The following is a 19108-nucleotide window of genomic DNA, read 5'->3' as shown; positions in this document are numbered from 1 at the left end:
ACAGGAGCTTTGTCGGTGGCCCAACCAGCATAATAGTTGATTTAGGTAAACCTGTCCTTTGTGGGCTGAAGCTCCTGTGCTAGTTAGGGGAGTTGAAGATGTTTTATCCTAAATTTGCAGCATGTTACTTCGTATGTAAACTGTGAAAGGGTGTTTTGTTTTGATTGTCGCCAACTTGACAGCTTTATTTTTAAAAGTCCCACCGGATCATGTAAGAATTATATAAAGAATTATTGTTTATGTTCTTACATCACTCAATAAAGCACTGCAATGTAAAAACAACCTGAGAGCTCATCTCGAGTAACAATGACAAGAGACGGAGTGTGAGGTGACGTACAGCTGCCCATGCAGAGGACGCTGATCAACTTGTCCCACAGCCTGTCCCGTCCCCAGCGGCTTCATGCTTTCATCGGGGAGTGTTTGACCCAGCCCCGAGCAGAAAGTGTCACCACGAGAAAGGGGGGGGGTGAGGAAAGGATTGCAAAAATACCCCAACAATAATGAGGCAACAGCTGAAAAGAGAAGAAACCAGCAGTCAAGCCAGAAGCACTGAAACACCATCACACATAAACAGAAATACTGACCTCTTTACCAGGAAAGACCCGACGAGATGTGGGAAAATGGTTAGGGAGTGCAACTCAAGCATGGCCAATGACGAGAAACAGGAAATCTGTGTGTAGTAAATACTGAGGAAGAGTTACTTTGAAATGGTTCAAAGAATTGTAAGGAAATTTATATTTTCCATAAGTAAAGAAATTAATGTTTTTTAAACTTTTTTGTTCCTTTTCATCCTTTATGTATGCATGTAACTATAAAAAATGATACATCCAGAGGCTAACCAGTTTTTATGATTTTAAATGCAATAAGGTTTTAATGATGCGTTTAACAGGCAGACTTAGCCGATGTGGTTTTTATAAAGAGGTTACAGCGTACTGTTCTGCCAGGCTGTCCGGATAATTGTAGCAGCATGTTAATGAGACATAAGATTACCCTCACTCCTTGACCCTCTGTGGCTACAGTGCTTCCCTTGAGACTGCCTAGAAAAAATCAGAACAGACCTGTACTGAACAGATCTCCCCCTCCTGCACTTGCTCAGTCTGTTGTCTGTTTTTTTTCTTTTCTTTTTTTTCAGAGCCCTCGACACTTAACTCAAGAACTCCCTGGAAAGTGTAAATGTCTATGTGGTGGATTTTTCAAATAGCAGAGGAGTGAACAAGAGGAGACCAACTGTCTTTTTGGACTGTTTTTCAAATGGGCTACAATCTTAGCTGTATTTATCTGCCTCAGAAGGCAAAAAGAACATATTAGTAAAGAGCAAAGAGCGTGATATTTGGGATTCAAAGTGGCTATGGACTCCATATTTATATCCTTGAACAATCACTATGATGAACTTTGGGCAGATTCATGTGTTTGAGATATTTGAGTCTGTCTTCCTCTTATGTGAAGTGACAAGTTCTTTTCACTCTTAGGTAACCTCTGAGAAAGACCAAGACTTGTATTATCCCTCCAGCTGAACAGACATAAACCTTTTTACCCTTACAGTCTTGGCAAGGGTACATACATCACCATGAGTCTGTGGGTTTTGGCTGAAGCCTTTTTAACAATTGCATTGTATTTTTCAAGTATTTTTCAAATGTTTCTTTTAAAGTTTCCCGGACCTGTACATTTTTTTAGGATGAATCTACTTCATATCTTTTTCTAAATTACAAATTAGTCAGGAGGGCCTTTTTCTGGGAATGTTAGAAGCATGAATCACACACCAAGGCCCTGTTCTTCACCAAAGACCCAATATTTTGTGTAAGAACGCTTCAAGAAAGGGGAGGTATTGATAGAGAGTACAGTATACATTTTTTCCAAACTGATCTTAGGATGGCCCATACAGAATTTTTATCCACATTTAAAGATAAATCCAATCTCTATTTTTTAATGCTAAAGAATTACAAGATTTGGAAAAACCATGACAATGAGTCGTCTGAGTATGATACAAGATAGAGGTCATACAACAAGGGCAAAACCAGTGAGCGATGATGGTGTCATCTTTCCTTATTTGCATCAAGTGGTGGTCATCAATTGTGATGACGTGCCGGTCGTCATCTGCCTTTGTCATGTGGAAGATGGATGGCCCTGAGGCGTATTACTGTGACTGGAGTTGCACCTTGTTCTGTGGGGATCCATCACACCAGCACAGGCAGTCACTGTCTGTGAAGGAAATACATACTTACGCCTTTGTAGCCCTCTGCTGTCCTTTTGTACCCCCTTCAAACTAAATACAATAGACATTGAACTACGAAGCAAACTTACTTGAGTTGGCTGTAGTTATTTTTAAGTTATACAGTTGTGTTGCCTTTGATCAAACATAATCATTGACATGTGGTTGATAACATGTTTCAAAATCATTTTTAAATACAATTAGTTTTTCCCCCAGCCAATGCAAGCAAGTTAGTTGGGAGTGGATACAATTTAGGGATTGGACGATTTAAACCGCCCGAATATTATGGTTTGTGGACGTAGCGGCAAAGAAGATAAAATTATCAAAGTGAGGCAAATTCCAAAGCAAGGATGAACCTTGTGTTGGATTTTACATGTGGACACAGAGTTGGCCTGCTTTCTGTTGGACAGGCAGGTGCCCAAGAACTTAACTTGTGCTAGTGTGCGATAGCTTGCAGTTTAAGTACAAGAAGTAAAAGTTCACACCACGTCCTGCAGTGAGTGTGCCCTTCTGGGGGCAATGAGCCTAGGAGGAGGGGCCCAGTTTGAATGTTGTATTTGTAAGCTGCAACGCACAATGTTACTGACTTTAACCAGCCCCTCTGCATTTAGACCATCTAACCAACCACAGTCTGGTATGAAACTAGAGCAGCACTGTTGGTCTACTTTTTGACTGAAGGGCTCACATCTAGAACACGTTACATCAGCTCTGCAGGTTGTTTGTGGTGCCACTGTTTTACTACTTTCTTTGCATTTATTAGATACATGTAAGCCAATTTAAAATTCCTCAGCTTCTTTTGAGAGATTAAACCATTGTGACTTTAACGAAAGTTAAAAATGTCTCAAGTTTTGTACCTTGTCATCACAGTAAGCAGAGCTGTTTTAAAGAGAAACATACCTCCATACCTACAGCATGCATTCCAGTTTATTATAAATTATCTTAAAGGAAAACGTAAGAAGATACTATGCCTTCACATCAGGTTAAGCAATTTAAAATATGGACAGCATATTTACACAAGGAGATGCATATTTTAAATACCCATGTAATTTTTAAGAAGATGAGCTATACGTTAAAATCATTGTTTACCACATAACAGATAGATGCCAAAGAAGACCCTCTATAATGAATATTCATCACTGTCCCATTTCTGGGAAGACAGGCCCAATATTTTTTAATGAAAACATTTTTAGTACCTTAACACAGTTAACTGATGTAAATGGTTTGTCATGTCCATCTTACCTTTCATCAGCATCACAGCCTGTGTTTGGATTTCAGGTTATACTTTAAGAAGCTCATTTATGTAGGTCTAGCTGCTCAGTGATGAAAGGGAACCTCTTTCATTTGTCTGCTTTCTACATTTCTGTTAAAAAAAACTGTAGTATTCACATTTGTTTCCTGAGTTCATAGACAAAGTAAACGTTTTCATAACCAACTCTCCTCTCATTCTGTTTCCAGGATGGTTCCAAACAGAGGCAGGTGAGGAAGAAAACGGTGTCCTTCAGCTCAATGCCAAGTGATCGCAAGATCAACAGCACAGCTGCTTGCATGGCGTTCATGATGGAGGGTTGTGAGATGAAGAAGGTGCGCTCCAACTCCCGCATGTACAATCGCTACTTCCTGCTGGATCCAGACATGCACTGGCTCCGTTGGGAGCCATCCAAAAAGGATTCTGAGAAAGCCAAGCTGGAGATCAAGGGCATCAAGGAGGTTCGTTTGGGAAAGAAAACTCCAGTTCTGCGCAGCAACGGTCTCTCGGATCAGTTCCCTGATGAATGCGCCTTCTCAATCATCTATGGGGATAACTATGAATCCTTAGATTTGGTCGCCAGTACAGCTGATGTTGTCAGCACCTGGGTGATGGGCTTGAGGTATCTAGTGTCTTATGGCCGGCACACCGTAGACATGGTGGAACCTAGCCAACCAAGTCTACGAACATCTTGGATTGGCTCAGTGTTTGAGCTAGCAGATATGGAAAAGGAAGGCCACATAGACCTGTTCAGGGCCACCCAGATAATCAAGGGGCTTAACCCTGGAATGAAAGAGTCCAGAATAGAGCTGAAGTTCAAGGAGCTCCAGAAAGCTAAAGACCAATATGGAGAGGCAATTAACATGGACACCTTTGTGGAGGCCTACTGTGAGCTCTGCACAAGACCAGAGATTTTCTTCCTGCTAGTACAGTTTTCCAGTAACAAAGAGTATCTGGACAGTAAAGATCTGATGCTATTCGTAGAGGTTGAGCAGGGTGTGGAAGGTGTGACGGAAGAAATGTGCAGGGATATCGTCCAGAAATTTGAGCCATCAGCAGAAGGCAGGGACAGAGGCTACCTCTCCATTGATGGCTTCACTCACTACCTCCTCTCCTCTGAATGCCATATCTTTGACCCACAGCACAAACGTGTGTGCCAAGATATGAATCAGCCTCTTTCCCACTACTACATAAACTCATCACATAATGCCTCCCTTCTGGAGGACCATTTCTGGGGCTCATCAGACATCAGCAGCTACATCAGAGCTTTAAGGATGGGCTGCCGCAGCATTGAAGTGATTGTATGGGATGGCCCTGATAATGAACCAGTGGTGTATGTAGGTAGTTCAGTAGCCTCACATCTAGCTTTCTCGAAAGTCCTGGACATAATAAACCAATATGCTTTTGAGAGCTCTGAGTATCCCCTGATTCTGTGCTTAGTGACCCACTGTTGCATCCCCCAGCAGAGGGTCATGGCACAGCACATGAAGAAGATTCTTGGGGACAAGCTATTTGTTGAACCCCCCAACAAAGAGGACAGCTACCTACCCTCCCCTGAGAAACTCAAAGGTAAAATCCTCCTCAAGGGTAAAAGGCTACCGCCTAGCTGCACTGACGCAGAGGGGGATGTCACAGATGAGGAGGAGGGTCTTGAAATGTCCAGAAGAGTGGGAGCTGATGATAAGGACCAATTAAATGGCTTAGGCTACAAGAGACTGAGACTGTGTAGAGAGCTCTCTGATCTTGTATCTCTCTGCAAGTCAGTCCAGTTTAGAGACTTTGAGCTCTCTAAAAGGGACCAGAAATACTGGGAGATCTGCTCATTCAATGAGGTAGATGCAAACAGGTTTGCCAATGAGTTCCCTGAGGAGTTCGTCTGTTATAACAAGCGTTTTCTCTCAAGGGTATATCCAACACCTATGAGAATTGACGCAAGCAACATGAACCCCCAGGATTTCTGGAAGTGTGGCTGCCAGATTGTGGCAATGAACTACCAGACACCAGGCCTGATGATGGACCTCAATCTGGGCTGGTTCAGGCAGAATGGCAACTGCGGATATGTTTTGAGGCCAGCCATCATGAGGGAGGAGGTGTCCTACTTCAGTGCCAATGCTCGGGACTCTCTACCAGGGGTGTCTGCCCAGCTTCTTCATATCAAGGTCATCAGTGGGCAGAATCTACCCAAACCACGTGGCTCTGCTGCCAAGGGTGATGTTGTGGAGCCCTACATATATGTGGAGATCCACGGCATCCCTGCTGACTGTGCAGAGCAAAGAACCAAGACTGTGTCTCAGAATGGTGACAATCCTATTTTTGACGAGAGTTTTGAATTCCAGATCAATTTACCAGAACTTGCAGTACTGCGCTTTGTGGTTCTGGATGACGACTACATTGGAGACGAGTTCATCGGCCAATACACCATTCCATTTGAGTGCCTACAGCCAGGTTATAGACATGTTCCCCTGCAATCTCTTACAGGGGAGTTTCTACCCAACACCACCCTGTTTGTCCATGTAGCCATCACCAACAGGCGGGGTGGAGGAAAGGCACATAAAAGGGGTCTGTCCGTAAGGAAGGGTAGAAAGGCACGAGAGTACACCACAACCAAGACCACAGGGATTAAGGTAGTGGACGAGCTCTTTAGAGCATCCACCCAGCCCCTCAGGGAGGCAACGGACCTCAGAGAAAATGTACAGGTAAGAGACTACATACTTTATTTATTTATAAAAGAAAATCTCGCTCTCCACTGTCTATTCTTAACATTCCTCCCTCCTGTTTAAAACTGGACGTATATTAACCTGCTTGTTAAAAACACACAAACCACAGAGTGCTGTATTGATGATTTTTGTAAGAATAATAAAATGGGTTGGAAAAATTGTCTATGCCTAGATGGCATTTCATCGACCACTACAAAATGATTGAGGAGAAATGCTGCTACAATCATCATTTTTGTCAACCTTAAACTGATCAAATTTATAATGATATCACTATGTCTTATATATGTTACCATGTCATGATTAAATTAACAAATCATCAGAATTTTAAAACAAAATTGTTCATGAACGTTGATGTTATAATCATATTTTTGCCAGTTGAGGGTTGATGAAAATAGGGCTAGAATGGACCGACCCAGTTTCACCCTTTTTAAACGAATTTCAACATTGAAATTGGGGTTAGTGCTCACTGGGAAATAGTGCCCATCTGTCCTCAGCAACATTTGGAGCAATACTTTTTTTTAGCTTTACTGGAGACATGTATACTTTCAAATTCAGCATATTAACATATTTGTTAGATGTTTTTTAGGTTGCCTGCCAGTCCCTCTCTACTTTTGGAATAGAAAAATATTCTTAAGTAAGCCTGCTGCCATAACAACTGATTCTATGATCAAACCATCAAAGCTCCAAAATGCAGCTGTTACTAACAGTGATAATTCAAGTGAAACAAATATCAGCTTATCATACTTCATATAAAATATAAAAAATATAGTAAGGTTAAATATTAAGAAAAAATGTTTTCTTGATGTAATTGGATCCTCTTCAAAACTAAAAAGTTTAGAATGAAAAGTTTTAGTTTTACAGGCAGATAATCCTGTTCTGTGTAATAGGAGAGCACTAATTGCTTCAGTGACTCCAAAGTGTGGAAGGGTTTCACTTGCTGTTGTGGATAGAGGCTTGTATGTCGCTAATTGTGCTCTATTAATGTTGCAGAAGAGAACCGCAATAATGTGACTTTGCTGTACAATTATGAGCTTTATGAATAGCGTTATCATTAATGAGGGACAAGTATACTGCCCAGGGGGAGAGAATCGGGTTGCCAGGCACTTAGTGCACAACTTAAAAACTCCCCTGCATGAGCAAATGAAGATGATAACAGCAGTGTGTATTTGGCTGATGAGCTGGAGCAGAAGCCTTTCAGTGCATTCATCATTTTGTTTGCGATGACTGAAGGGTGTGACACAAAGCTTGTCTCATTTGCTCGGTCTACCATTTATAACAGGGGGAGAGACAATGAGCCTTTTATGTGTCATGTGTTAAGATTTAAGGGGACATTTCTGTTTTTACACTCTGTAAGTCATGCAACACACCCATAGGCTGAAATATACACATGCACAAACAGGATCCTATGGACATGCACCAAACCTCTCCAGACCTTCCAGATTTGGTCCGCACCGGGACTTAAACCGGCAACACTCCAGTTCCCAGCCCAAATCCCTACAGACTGAGCTACTGCCGCCCCAGATTGAACGACAGGCTCTTGTCTCCTGGGATGGCTTATAGATCATACATAACATTGCTTTGAACCTTGAACACAACTCCATCAACAGTGCTTTCTTAATTAAGTTAGTTAGTTAGTTAGTAGAAGCACCGATTCAAAATGTGTGTCAAGAAATGCATTTTTTTCTTTGGTGCTGAAAATTTATTTGAAAATCAAGTAACCAGTGGCATTGGTTATTTTACTTACTTTCATACTTTCAACAGCCTTCTTATAGCATAAAGATAACTGTTTATTCAATTTTTTCTAAAGCAGTAATTTAGCTAGTATTAATAGATGCCGGTAAGTTAGTTAGACGCTAGTATGCTCCTCAAGAAGCTGATGGAGAACACGCCTTTCTACAGTTCACTGCATTTGAATTGTGGAAAAACCAGCAGTAACTGAACAATCCCAACAAAAGTGATATCTCACTGTCCAAAATATTAAGATATGTTTCAGTTAGGCATGAGACACAGGAGTCATTTTAAAGAAAAGGTGGGTTTTTATTTTACCCCAAAAAAAGAAAGCCATGTTTACAAACCAAATTATAAGAACTAGGCCTATAAAAGAGGTCAACTTGATATAACTTTAAATCAACAAGATGAAAGCTAAGGTATGAACTAAAATAAAAACACCCAAGCAGAATGAGACAAAAGGGAACTTGTATAGTGGTTTTGCCAAGCCAAATCAAACACAAGGGGTAGACTAAATGGACGTCAAATAAACTAAATACAAGGAACACAGAACTAATAACAAATCCAAACTAAGTGTGTGAGCTGTTTGTGTTTGACTGCAAAATAAACATGCTGGTGAACAACTGAGGAAGTGAAATGAACTAATAAAAGTGGATACCTTCATGTTTTGGTCAGTCCTGGTGCTCGAGTCAGCAGTGGAACATTTCTGGAGCAGGACATGAAATAAAGCTCACCGTAAAGGCAGCCCTGGAAACCTGATACAGACACAGCAAGCACATCATAACTTTTTAAAATCCAATCAGCAAATTTAAACTTAACATGAAAAAAAGTCACTGGCATGCAAAGTGTCGCAGCTGACTCTTATCTGCTCCTTAGCTTGGAATCATCTCTTATTAGTCCTACCTGATGAACGGTAATAAACGATTGGATGTTACTCGTTGTCTTTGAACCTGATCAAACGACACCAGTGCCACGCTGCTCCTCATACCCTGATACCCTCAGGTTTGAAATGTAAATTCTTCTGTTTGAAACGAGGAGATAAAAGTTGATGAAATGAATGAAAGAGGTGAAGAAAAGAGGGAGGCTTTTAAAAGGGTAAATGAAAGTGTTTTTAGATAATGGTCTCTGCCTTTTTAAATGTAAAACAATGGACTCTTGAGAGTGCTTTATAGAGGCCCACTGTGTGGAGTCCGGTGCCTCGGATGGTTGGGGAAATGATGGAGGGCAGAAACAAGGCCTGTGCCAATAACTCACAAGGCAACAAGCAGACCAGTTCTGAAATCTTTGCAACCATTAACTTTAAGCCGAAGAAGTTTAAAAGTTAACAAGAAAAGTAAATGTCTTAACAAGATATCAAGGCATACATTTGATACAGAAAGCAGTGGGCACAAAAACACACACACACGCACGCACACACACTTCAGATGTCCCCATGAAAAATATGATTTCACATCTCTTGGACTCCTTTTAAAGGCCTGTTTTATCCTGAAACAGCATTGCTTCCAGGTGGTCTGTTTTAAATGATAACAAAAAGTCTGTGGGAAACTTGAATGCAGTCCTTTCCGGAGTGCTGCTGCCCATGAACCTTGTAAAGTGTTGACGGAGCCTGCAAAGAGCTGCCAGCCTGGAGTTGCTTTTTATTTGCTGGAAAGCACGAGTGCCATCATAGGCACATTTACCAGCACTCAATACTGCAGCCAGAGAGGAAAGGAGAGAGATCCATTGATAGAAGCAGAAAGAGAGAGAGGGAGGGGGGGCAATCAGAAACAAAAGCAGTGTTGTAATCGGACACAGAGCCCTCATTTGGGGAATGTTGGAAAGGGAGTAAAGTGGGGGAAGGGAGTAATTAAAAACATGAGCCTTTCATTGTTTTGTTTTTTTTTGCCTGCAAACATTATCACTTTTATTGCACAACAGTTATCAAAAAGTGTTTGTGCATATAGTAATGCACACATATAGAATTAAAGCATATTGATTGAAATAATTAAAAGGACATGGAGTCCACACACACATACACAAGATTTAATCCTTGGCCCAAGAGATGTCCCACGTCCACCTTTGTGTTAATCCATTACTGTGCTCAGTGGCACAAGAGGTGTTAACTGTAGCTCTGCATACAGATTCAGCTACAGATACCGACTTTGTCCCCCGGCCACCCACTCCATCTGCAGGAAGGTCGGAACCGGGGGGCCCGCAGTGACTGCACATCCTCTGCTGTAGTGGTTGTTGGGGAGGATTTTATTTTTGAACACCTGGAGGTCCAGCCAAGGGAGACAGCTTGTTCCCACTCTGCAGCATGCAGAGCTTGTGGACAGATTCCCAAATACCAACACAGCATGGCTTACGCTCTTAATGTTTTTTTTTATTCAGCCTCTAGTTTTTCCTCCATCTATTATTCTTTCACACATGTGTGTACACTCGCTTACCTGGCTTGTGTTTCCTCAACCTGTCTCATCGTTTCAACAACCCTTTTTCACTGTCCCTTTCTCTTCTCTTACCCTGCTCCGTTCTTGCTATTTTTTTTTTTTTACCACAAAATTTAGGCCTGCCCTGGTTCCTGTATTCTCATGCTGTTGACCTGTGGGTAGACATAGTACCATCATTTTTTTTTTTTTACAATTATTTCCCTAATGCTTGCATACATTTGGAGGCATGCAGCATTCAGGGTCTTGCTCAAGGACACTTGACTTGTGGAAAGGAGGAGCTCAAGGTTCAAATCACTAACACTAGGATTGATAGAAGACCAGCTCTTCCAATTGCGCTACAGCTTCCCATGATGAAAAATAGACTTGTTATCAGTATTGTAATAAGCAATAATCAGGACATCTTTAAACTGAGAATTCTAAATGTATCTAGTAGCAGAGAACAAAAACATACAGTGGTCCATGTTGAAATGGGAACGATTACTTCATAATTTCATAGATTTGAGATGGATATTTTCAGTGAGGGCAGAAAGAAAAAGGAGATTAATGCAAAGATAATACAGTATAGAAAAAAAGTGAGAAAGCAGTCTGACGTTATGGGAAACAGATTATTTATTGACGCCAAGACAAACATTCAATGTAATCTTAACACCAGTATCATGATCCCTCTCATTAAATCTCCACACTGAAGGTCATCTGTAATAAAAAGGGCGGCAATATTTGCCATTCCATTAGCCCAACAAAAACTTTACATAATGGGTCGTGAAGGAAGCTGGGTAGTTTTTTTGTTCAGATGAATTGGAAACAGAAACATGCTGCAGTAGTGACACCACATTGAGAACATTCACATGTATACTGTACTTGATACTGGAATATTTTATGCTAACATGTAATTGATTCTGCCCTCTGGAGCAACTGTTAACTGCTTTAACATGTATTAGGTTAAAAAAAAAAATGCAAACACAGTGGGTTCTTTTTATCCACCTCTTCATACTTCTGCATATCTTTACCCAGAATGCCATGGTGTCCTTCAAGGAGCTGTGTGGCCTGACTCCGGCAGCCAACATGAAGCAGTGCATCCTGACCGTGTCAACCTGGCTGATGAACAGCGAGCGGTCCCTGAAGGTAACAGTGGACCTGAGCGAGACCTACCCCACTATGGAAGCTCAGGGTCCAGTGCCTGAGTTGCTGCGCAAAGTGCTCAACGCCTATGACATGGTAAATAACAACAATGCGCTCACATGACAAAGACTCCCAGCATGCAATACTGTCGGGATATATTTCTGCTGCTGCTGTGAAATGAAATGCAAACATCTGTTGGACAAATGTGTTCTGCAGAAATTCCTTTTTTAACAAACAATATCATGATAATAATAGTTTACACACACTGAGTCCATGTGAGACAACAACACTCTTATTAGAATGTCCAACAGCTCGCTTAACATGTTCTTCAGGTAAAGATAAGATGTCAAAGCACTCAGGCATTAAGTACGATAAGAGAGGCGGATCTGAGTGCACTTCCTGCTCAGTGCTCATCCTCATTGTTACTGCTCTTACAAAAATAAAACGGACAAAAAAAAAAAAAAGGAAGAAGAGGGGTTAGCTTCCTCTCCATTAAATCCACTTTGCTTATAATTTGATTCAAGCATTCGCACAGCTGGATTATAAAAGTGTTGCTAAATGTAGCTCTAACCCATTAACAGGTCAGGGTGTTCAACTGCTGCAATGTGTTGTGTATTTCATCACACGTCCTTCTCCATCCTGCCTTCTCTCCTACAAGAACACTGTATTTTTCATTACTTGACATTGGCACGGCCCAAAAGAGGGGTTGGAGGAGTCTGTCTGTAATTAGTTATCACACGCTGTTTCCTCTCCTCTCCCTTCCTCTCTCCTGTGAGGCTCTTTGGGAGCTGGAGAAGTGGGTCATGAGAGGAACAAGGTTGTTGTGTCCATGTTTCTCAGCTCATCAGAGCTCCTGCTGCTGACGCCAACAGGAGTGCTGACATCAGAAGCAGCGCGGCCACCACATCTAAATACGGGATGCTATGGCTTTTATGAGGCTTGACGCTAGGAGGGGGGCTCTGCACAGTCAAAGCAACTCTCACGCTCCAGTCCACAAAGAAGTTCCTGGGGACAAGCACATGAGCGGACGCTGAAACCAGTTTATAAAGTGTAGAGATTAGCAGGTGCTTTTTCATGACTGATGTTTTTACTCCAAAGTAACTCTTGGTCTTTGTTCAATTTGTTTTTGAGATGTTGTGCAAGAGTCACACTTATACATCACATCATTTACCCCAAGCCTGTTGACCCAGCACACAAGTTATCCTATAAGATTGCATTTTCCATTAAATAGTCTAATTAGTTACACAATTATGAAAGTACACAAACCTATGGTCCTGTCCTGAGGGGTTACTCCTGGTCAGCTGTTTATTTTTGCTTCCCAAAAATCTGCCTGTTGGCACACCCTCCCCTAAAAACAGAGAACAATGTGTGTGTATGTTTCTGTGTGGTGGTGGTGGGGGTAATGTGTGTATGTGTGTAGATGCATGTGACCAATACCAAACCATTTGCTCTCGGATAACGGTGTGTAGTACTTGTCCTCGGTCAGCCCCATGTGGGCTGTAGCCAGCTGAGGTTGTGACCCTGAGCTGAATGAAGCATCAGCACACTGAATCTTTGTTTCCAGAAGTCAGGCCAGGCCAGACAAGTTCACACACACACACACACACACACACACACACAATTCTGAACATGTATATGTATTCAGACAGATATTTTAGCAGTGCATCAAAATGTATGAAATATAGTCACTTGACTCAATGAAAAGCTGAAGGGAGATTAGGGGATGGGATTGGTCTTTAGACGTGAACTGACGTTCAACAGTGCTCAAAAAGGAAATCCACTCAGTGAGTTTATTGCAGCATTTTAGACACGTTCCACGATTTTTATTTGTCACCTAAATATTCAACTCTCACCTTTGTAAACAGCTCACAGAATTCACATCCATCCTCTGGGGGCTGGTTAAAAAAAAAATATATATATATATATTTGAAAAGTAGGCTCTGCAAAATACTTTACAGACACCAAAGAATCATTATTTTTTTGGTTTGTAGTTTGGACTGCTAGATAAAACCAAGCTGTGGATGAAGTGATTGTCCAATATCTGCTCCCTTAATAAAATTGTCTGCACCCAGTTTTCACAAGAATAGCAAAACAAGAAAAGGCATGCACATGCACACACGTACACACACTTCCTGTCTTTATGCAAAACGGTGTGAAACTTCATTAGCTTCCTCCTCTATGCTGCAGGACTGGCTTAGCGCAGCTGCTCCTCCTCAGCCTGTGGGATAATGTTTAGGGCTAGCAATACACCGTTATGGTGCTCAGATGCTTATAGAGGTAGATCTGTGAGGTGAGCAGAAGAATATGACAAGATCGACAAATGAGGAGAGACGACTCAAGCTGCACTGATTTCACACTTATCCACTATCCCCTGAAAACACCTATTTCCTTTAGTGCTGTATTTAACATGCACTACTGCACTCTTGCACAGCCCCATCACCACCACCGCAGCATCCACCTGTAGGCTCCAAGCTCTAAGATATCATCTCATCACTCCTTACATTTCTGCATGTAAAATAAAACTCTGAGGAGTGATGAGGTTGGAGCACAGATGCCAAAAACAATCTATGTTCTACTGCTGCAATAAATATTTTAAACAAATAAAAAATGGAAGTTGTCTGACTATGTGTAGAAAGTGTTCCCCTATCAGTATTTCAATTTTCAGTACACCGTGTCGTTCAGGTGTCAATTAGAAGTCTGTGTTGTGTCTGTGTATTTGAAAGATTCAAAGTTTCATGCAGATAAATCAATGTCTTCTTTATCTTTTAGATGATCCAGACCACCAGAACACTGATTGAGTCAGCTGATGTCGTCTACTCCAAGCTCACACAAGCACAACGGGCAGGTATGTTGCATTATGGGATGTGCACCTGCAATATCCCTGTTTTTATCGTCTGCTCTCAAGAACAAGTCTATCATCCCATATTTATTTGTCTTGAAAAATAGGCTGATTTTTGTTTTTTGCACACCTGAGTGTGTGACTGGTGAGTTGGAGGAGAGTAAAACTCGGAAGACTGTGAAGAAGGCTCGCTTTATGCTGTTCATTTATTTGAGTATACAACGTTTCAGTCTAACCAAGCAGATTATACCTGATGAAAGTAGGTTTGACTGAAACATTCTATGCTCAAATTAATTAATCAGCATAAAGTGAGACAGTGTGCAAGAGCCTTTCTGGTTGTATTAAAAAATAGGGACATTTTCTCAGGAGGTATGAGAAAGATCTCGGCTTTGTGCAGAAGAAAACTCAAGGACATAGAAAAATATCATGGTTAACCGTGTTTTCTGCTTTTCTTTTTCAAAATGAATCATGTACCAAACCACCGCATTAATGCAGCCTTTGCACACACTACGTGTTGTGTCCTCCTGCCTAAAAGAATGATCCAGTGTATTTACTGCTGCAACATCTTCATCAACATCAACAGCAGTAGCTTCTGTCAGCAGAATAGGCCATCATCTGTGAGTCAGTGACAAGTAGTTTCATGTCAGTGGGTAGGTGAAGACAATCCGCCAGCCACAGAGCAAACTGGAGTAAGAGGGCAGAGTGAATTAACATCCTTTGAGAGGATGAGAAAAATGAAAAGGTTTGACAGAGTGTTGGATGAAGGGGTGGAAAATGTGGTGAAAAGGATGAAATTCAAGAAGCATTTTTTTTTTTCGATGCAGCCGATTTAAAAAGAAAAAAAAAAGGGGCGGCTCTATGGAAGAGGTCCGGCCGTTAAGGATCGAGAGAAAATTGATATTATAAGATCATTAGGAAGGAAATTACTTCTGATGAAAAAAATCCTGTGGGTTGACTTCTCCAGCCTCTTTTACATTCAGCACTAATTGTTTCTCATTTGCCATGCTTCTTTTCTGTGCAGCGCCGCCTCTGCTAAAGAGCACTAGAAGTAGGAAGACAAAGTTTCCATAGATCAGTTTCAAAAGATCTACATTTTGCTTGTTTTTATCTCAAACCTCAGACAAACAAATGAGAAAACCAACATCCATACTGACAGATTGATTAGAGCGCATAATAACTCTTGCGTCCGTTGTTGTGATGTTGTTGTGTGTTTTGTGTAAGCAAAACCCTAAGTAGACAGGGAAGGCTCACTCCCTGGCACATGCCAACCCAATATCCCTGAGGCCAATAAGCCAATTTAAGCCTGCTATGCCCAGCTTTACTCCATGATGTCCCACAGAGAGAGGCATATGCTTCACTCCCCACACCACAAAAAAAGCCAGGATGATATTTGTGCGATGCAATTACCCAGGGATGAAGGCTGAAAGCTGGGGCTTCAGTCACAGACCTGTACTCTATCTCAGAGGGTCCTCGGTCCGGGGCTGGAGGCATCTTCATAGGCGATGAGTGCAGAGTTAAGCAGAGCCTAAACCCTTCACAGGCACAGGACATACTGACTGCAACAACAGTAGCTAGATACCAGAGGTTAATACTCAATTTAAACATCCTGTAAACAAGTTATTCTATGTCCATTATATGTCCTATTTTATGAGAATATCAGCATTGCTTGATGCTTGTTTAAAGAGATGTCATTAATTTTAAAAGGTCCTGGGTGGTGAGGCTATTCCTTAAGGAACATGTAATTACATTACCTTCCTTACAATTCAATCGAAAGGAAAAAACATGGAAATTCGGAGTTAGATTTTTTTTTTTGCATTATCTAAGAGTGACACATTGACGCAAAGTGTTGGAGCATCACCCCTGGGGAGCCTCAGCTGCATCCCAAACATAGGGCTTTCCGTAACACCCCCCCCCCCCCCAACAACACACACACATGCCTCAATCCAAACCGACACAACAGTCGTGTCTGTGCATCCGTGCTTCTAGACGTGTTGTTGCGATGTTGAAAAAAAGAAATAAAAAAAAGTACACCTGACATGATGTGATTCCCAGGAGGCTGTGACAGAAACAGATGGTACACATCACTGTTTGCCAAAATCTATTTACTTAGTTTTTACATATTAGAGATCTGTAAAACATAACCTTTTGCCTCAAGTCAAAATATAGGAAAACAGTCCCGCAGCCCAATGCAGCCCAGTTCAATCACATGAGAGGTTTTGCAACTTCTTTAAAGTTGACTTTCTTGTTTCTCATGGAAAACATTTCCATCCACATCAACACATGCGCGTAAAAAAATGACAAAGAAACAAATATTAATGAATATCTTAGCGGGAAATGCTTGAATACTTGATAAGATTATTAAGACAGCAGGGAAATGCTCAATAAGGCTGATACTGCCTTCTTACATCAGCATCTGCTATGAAGATTTTTCCCACTGTTGAAAAAATAAAAAATCTTTCCAATATTGATGCAACCACTCCTACGCTCGGCGTGCTCTTTGTGCCCTCTGCATGCATCCTGACTCGTCATTTCATAATGGCCATTTAATCGTATCATAGTCAGGATAATAGGGAACATTGTGTAACCAAATCTTTAAAACTTGACCTATATATTTATTAATATGTGACAAATACGAAGGCTTACACTCTTCTACTTAAATCATACTTTACACTTAAAAGCAGTGGAGCTAACACAGACCTATCTCCCTGTGCAATATTCTGCAACACAATTTCTGATTTCACCAGAGAACAGAAATAAATTATGGAGGATACTGGGATGCACTCATGACGCCACAAAAAAAAAAAAAGCATCTTTCAGATGAAGCGTGAATACACCTCTTGAGAGAGACTGACAAATCCTGAAGCCATTTCATAACCCGCGTGATATATCAAGACTGAGAATGACAAAAGCAGCAGCCTGAACACAGACAGCCAGTCTGTCAGAGAGTGGAGTCATACAAAAAAAAAAAGGATGGCAGATTTGCAGAGAATTGTAGGCTTTGTCTATATGAACGATCAGGAAGGTATAATTTGTGGAAATTTGGCTGTGTGAGAAGCAGAGTTGGGTGCTATTAACGGGTTGTCAGAATGGCAGAGGGAATGTGTAGGGTAGGATGTTTGTGTGTGTGTGTGTGTGTGTGTGTGTGTGTGCGTGTGCGTGTGCGTGTGCGTGTGCGTGTGCGTGTGCGTGTGCGTGTGTGTGTGTGTGTGTGTGTGTGTGTGTGTGTGTGCGCGTGTGTGCGTGTGCGTGTGCGTGTGCGTGTGCGTGTGCGTGTGCGTGTGCGTGTGTGTGTGTGTGTGTGCCTATGAGCTTGATGTAAGGCTTTTGATTGCCCTTTTGCCCTAGCCAGTAAGGGTGTGCTCTGCTCATCAGCTAAATGTTGTTGACAAAGCCTTAATCACAAAGAGGTGCAGGCTGCGACCTAAAATGAGTGACGCACCTCTTACCTCTCAACTTGCCTTTCATTTTAAATCTGAGCAATGAGAAATGAGCGACAAGTTGGCAGATTCACCGCTCTCATTCTGCAGGAGACGAATTGCAGGATTGATGTGTGACAGTTTTCAGTTACTATGGCTTTTGCACCTATCTTTCCTCTTCCCTTCCTGTTTTCGGTTTATGCCCTGTCATTATTGCAGCTAATCAGTTTAATTTGGGCAGTGAAGCTGAGGTGTTGATGAGGATGGAGAGGTGCTGGATGATCCCCCATGGGCGCTATTGATGGCTCGCCATCATGCACACTGCTAATGGGGGACTAGATAGACAGCTGGGATGCACACACCGGCAACTCCAGATGCTACCACTGTGCATGTGTGTCTTTGTTTACACTGTCTGCACGCAGAGCTAATCTGTTTTTGAACACTGCTCCCACTTTGCCTCCTGAATAGCCTTTGCTCCACTAGCTTCAGAAATGGTTTTCTAAAAATGTTTCAGAAAAAGGAAAAATATTCCTCAGCTTTTGCATCATCACTAGGCTTAATTTTTTCATGAAATCTGTTATAACATTTAGCCACTTTCATACGCTGTAGATAAAAGTATAATAATTGTGCTTGGATTCAACAGCCGTATGAGTACATTTACTGCTCTCATGAGCAATTGTAGGTACTAATTTAGCATTTTGATTTCATGCTACTTTCATGTAACCCAGGGGGAAATATTTGCTTCACGCGCACTAACCGCTGAGCTAAAGCCACACCACATTAAGATGCATTTGTAGTGATCATGTGAATCTGCACACCCACACAGGTGTTGGCAGATCTGTGTGTTTATGTAAATCACCAAAAAAATTGCAACAATAGTAATGTAAAGATCCCTGCTCTGTCACTGGAACCAACAGGTAAGACACCCAGAGGTGCACAGAAAGTAGAGTTTACTTTCAACGTAATTGTCAAAGCTGGTATATCAGTCAAACATGTAAAAGAAAAACCCCCAAATCCCTCCCCAATTTCCCAAATTAGAGTAATGATGCTTTGTTGTGTCTGGTTTAATACAGGACTGCTTTCATTTGACTTATTAAGCTAAGGAGCGGCTGTCTTCCTGCATCCTGACTGTACTTATTCAATGATGACTCCATCAAAGTAAAGGCTCTCTGTGCCTGACCACTCTGACTGTTTTCTCACAGTTTTTGGACACTCCATGTGGATCCCATTAACACAAAAATCTTAAGGTCTTAAGATATCGTCTTCCTTTGTCCTCCTTGGCTTTGTACAGTCATTGTTTCCCCAGCTCATCAGGAGCTGGAAAATGCCGTTCCCTGTTTTTGCTATGATTACATTTCCCTGTGCTCTGCAGTGTGTGAGACTGAAGATGAATTAATGGAACTGATCT

The 19108-nt window shown here is 41.6% G+C and overlaps 1 protein-coding gene across 1 annotated transcript in view; it reads left to right on the top strand.

Annotated features, from left to right (window-relative positions):
- Positions 1-19108, top strand: part of plcl5 (phospholipase C like 5) — a 59950-nt gene that overhangs the window by 30165 nt on the left and 10677 nt on the right. The window contains exons 2-4 of the mRNA XM_020632675.3: positions 3665-6151; positions 11338-11541; positions 14215-14290. Of these exons, the coding sequence (XP_020488331.2) occupies positions 3665-6151; positions 11338-11541; positions 14215-14290 (2767 nt within the window). The remainder of the gene's footprint in view (positions 1-3664; positions 6152-11337; positions 11542-14214; positions 14291-19108) is intronic.

This window comes from Labrus bergylta, chromosome 16 (genome assembly GCF_963930695.1).
Source record: "Labrus bergylta chromosome 16, fLabBer1.1, whole genome shotgun sequence".
NCBI classification, from domain to species: domain Eukaryota; kingdom Metazoa; phylum Chordata; class Actinopteri; order Labriformes; family Labridae; genus Labrus; species Labrus bergylta.
This window is presented reverse-complemented; position numbering and strand designations above follow the sequence as displayed.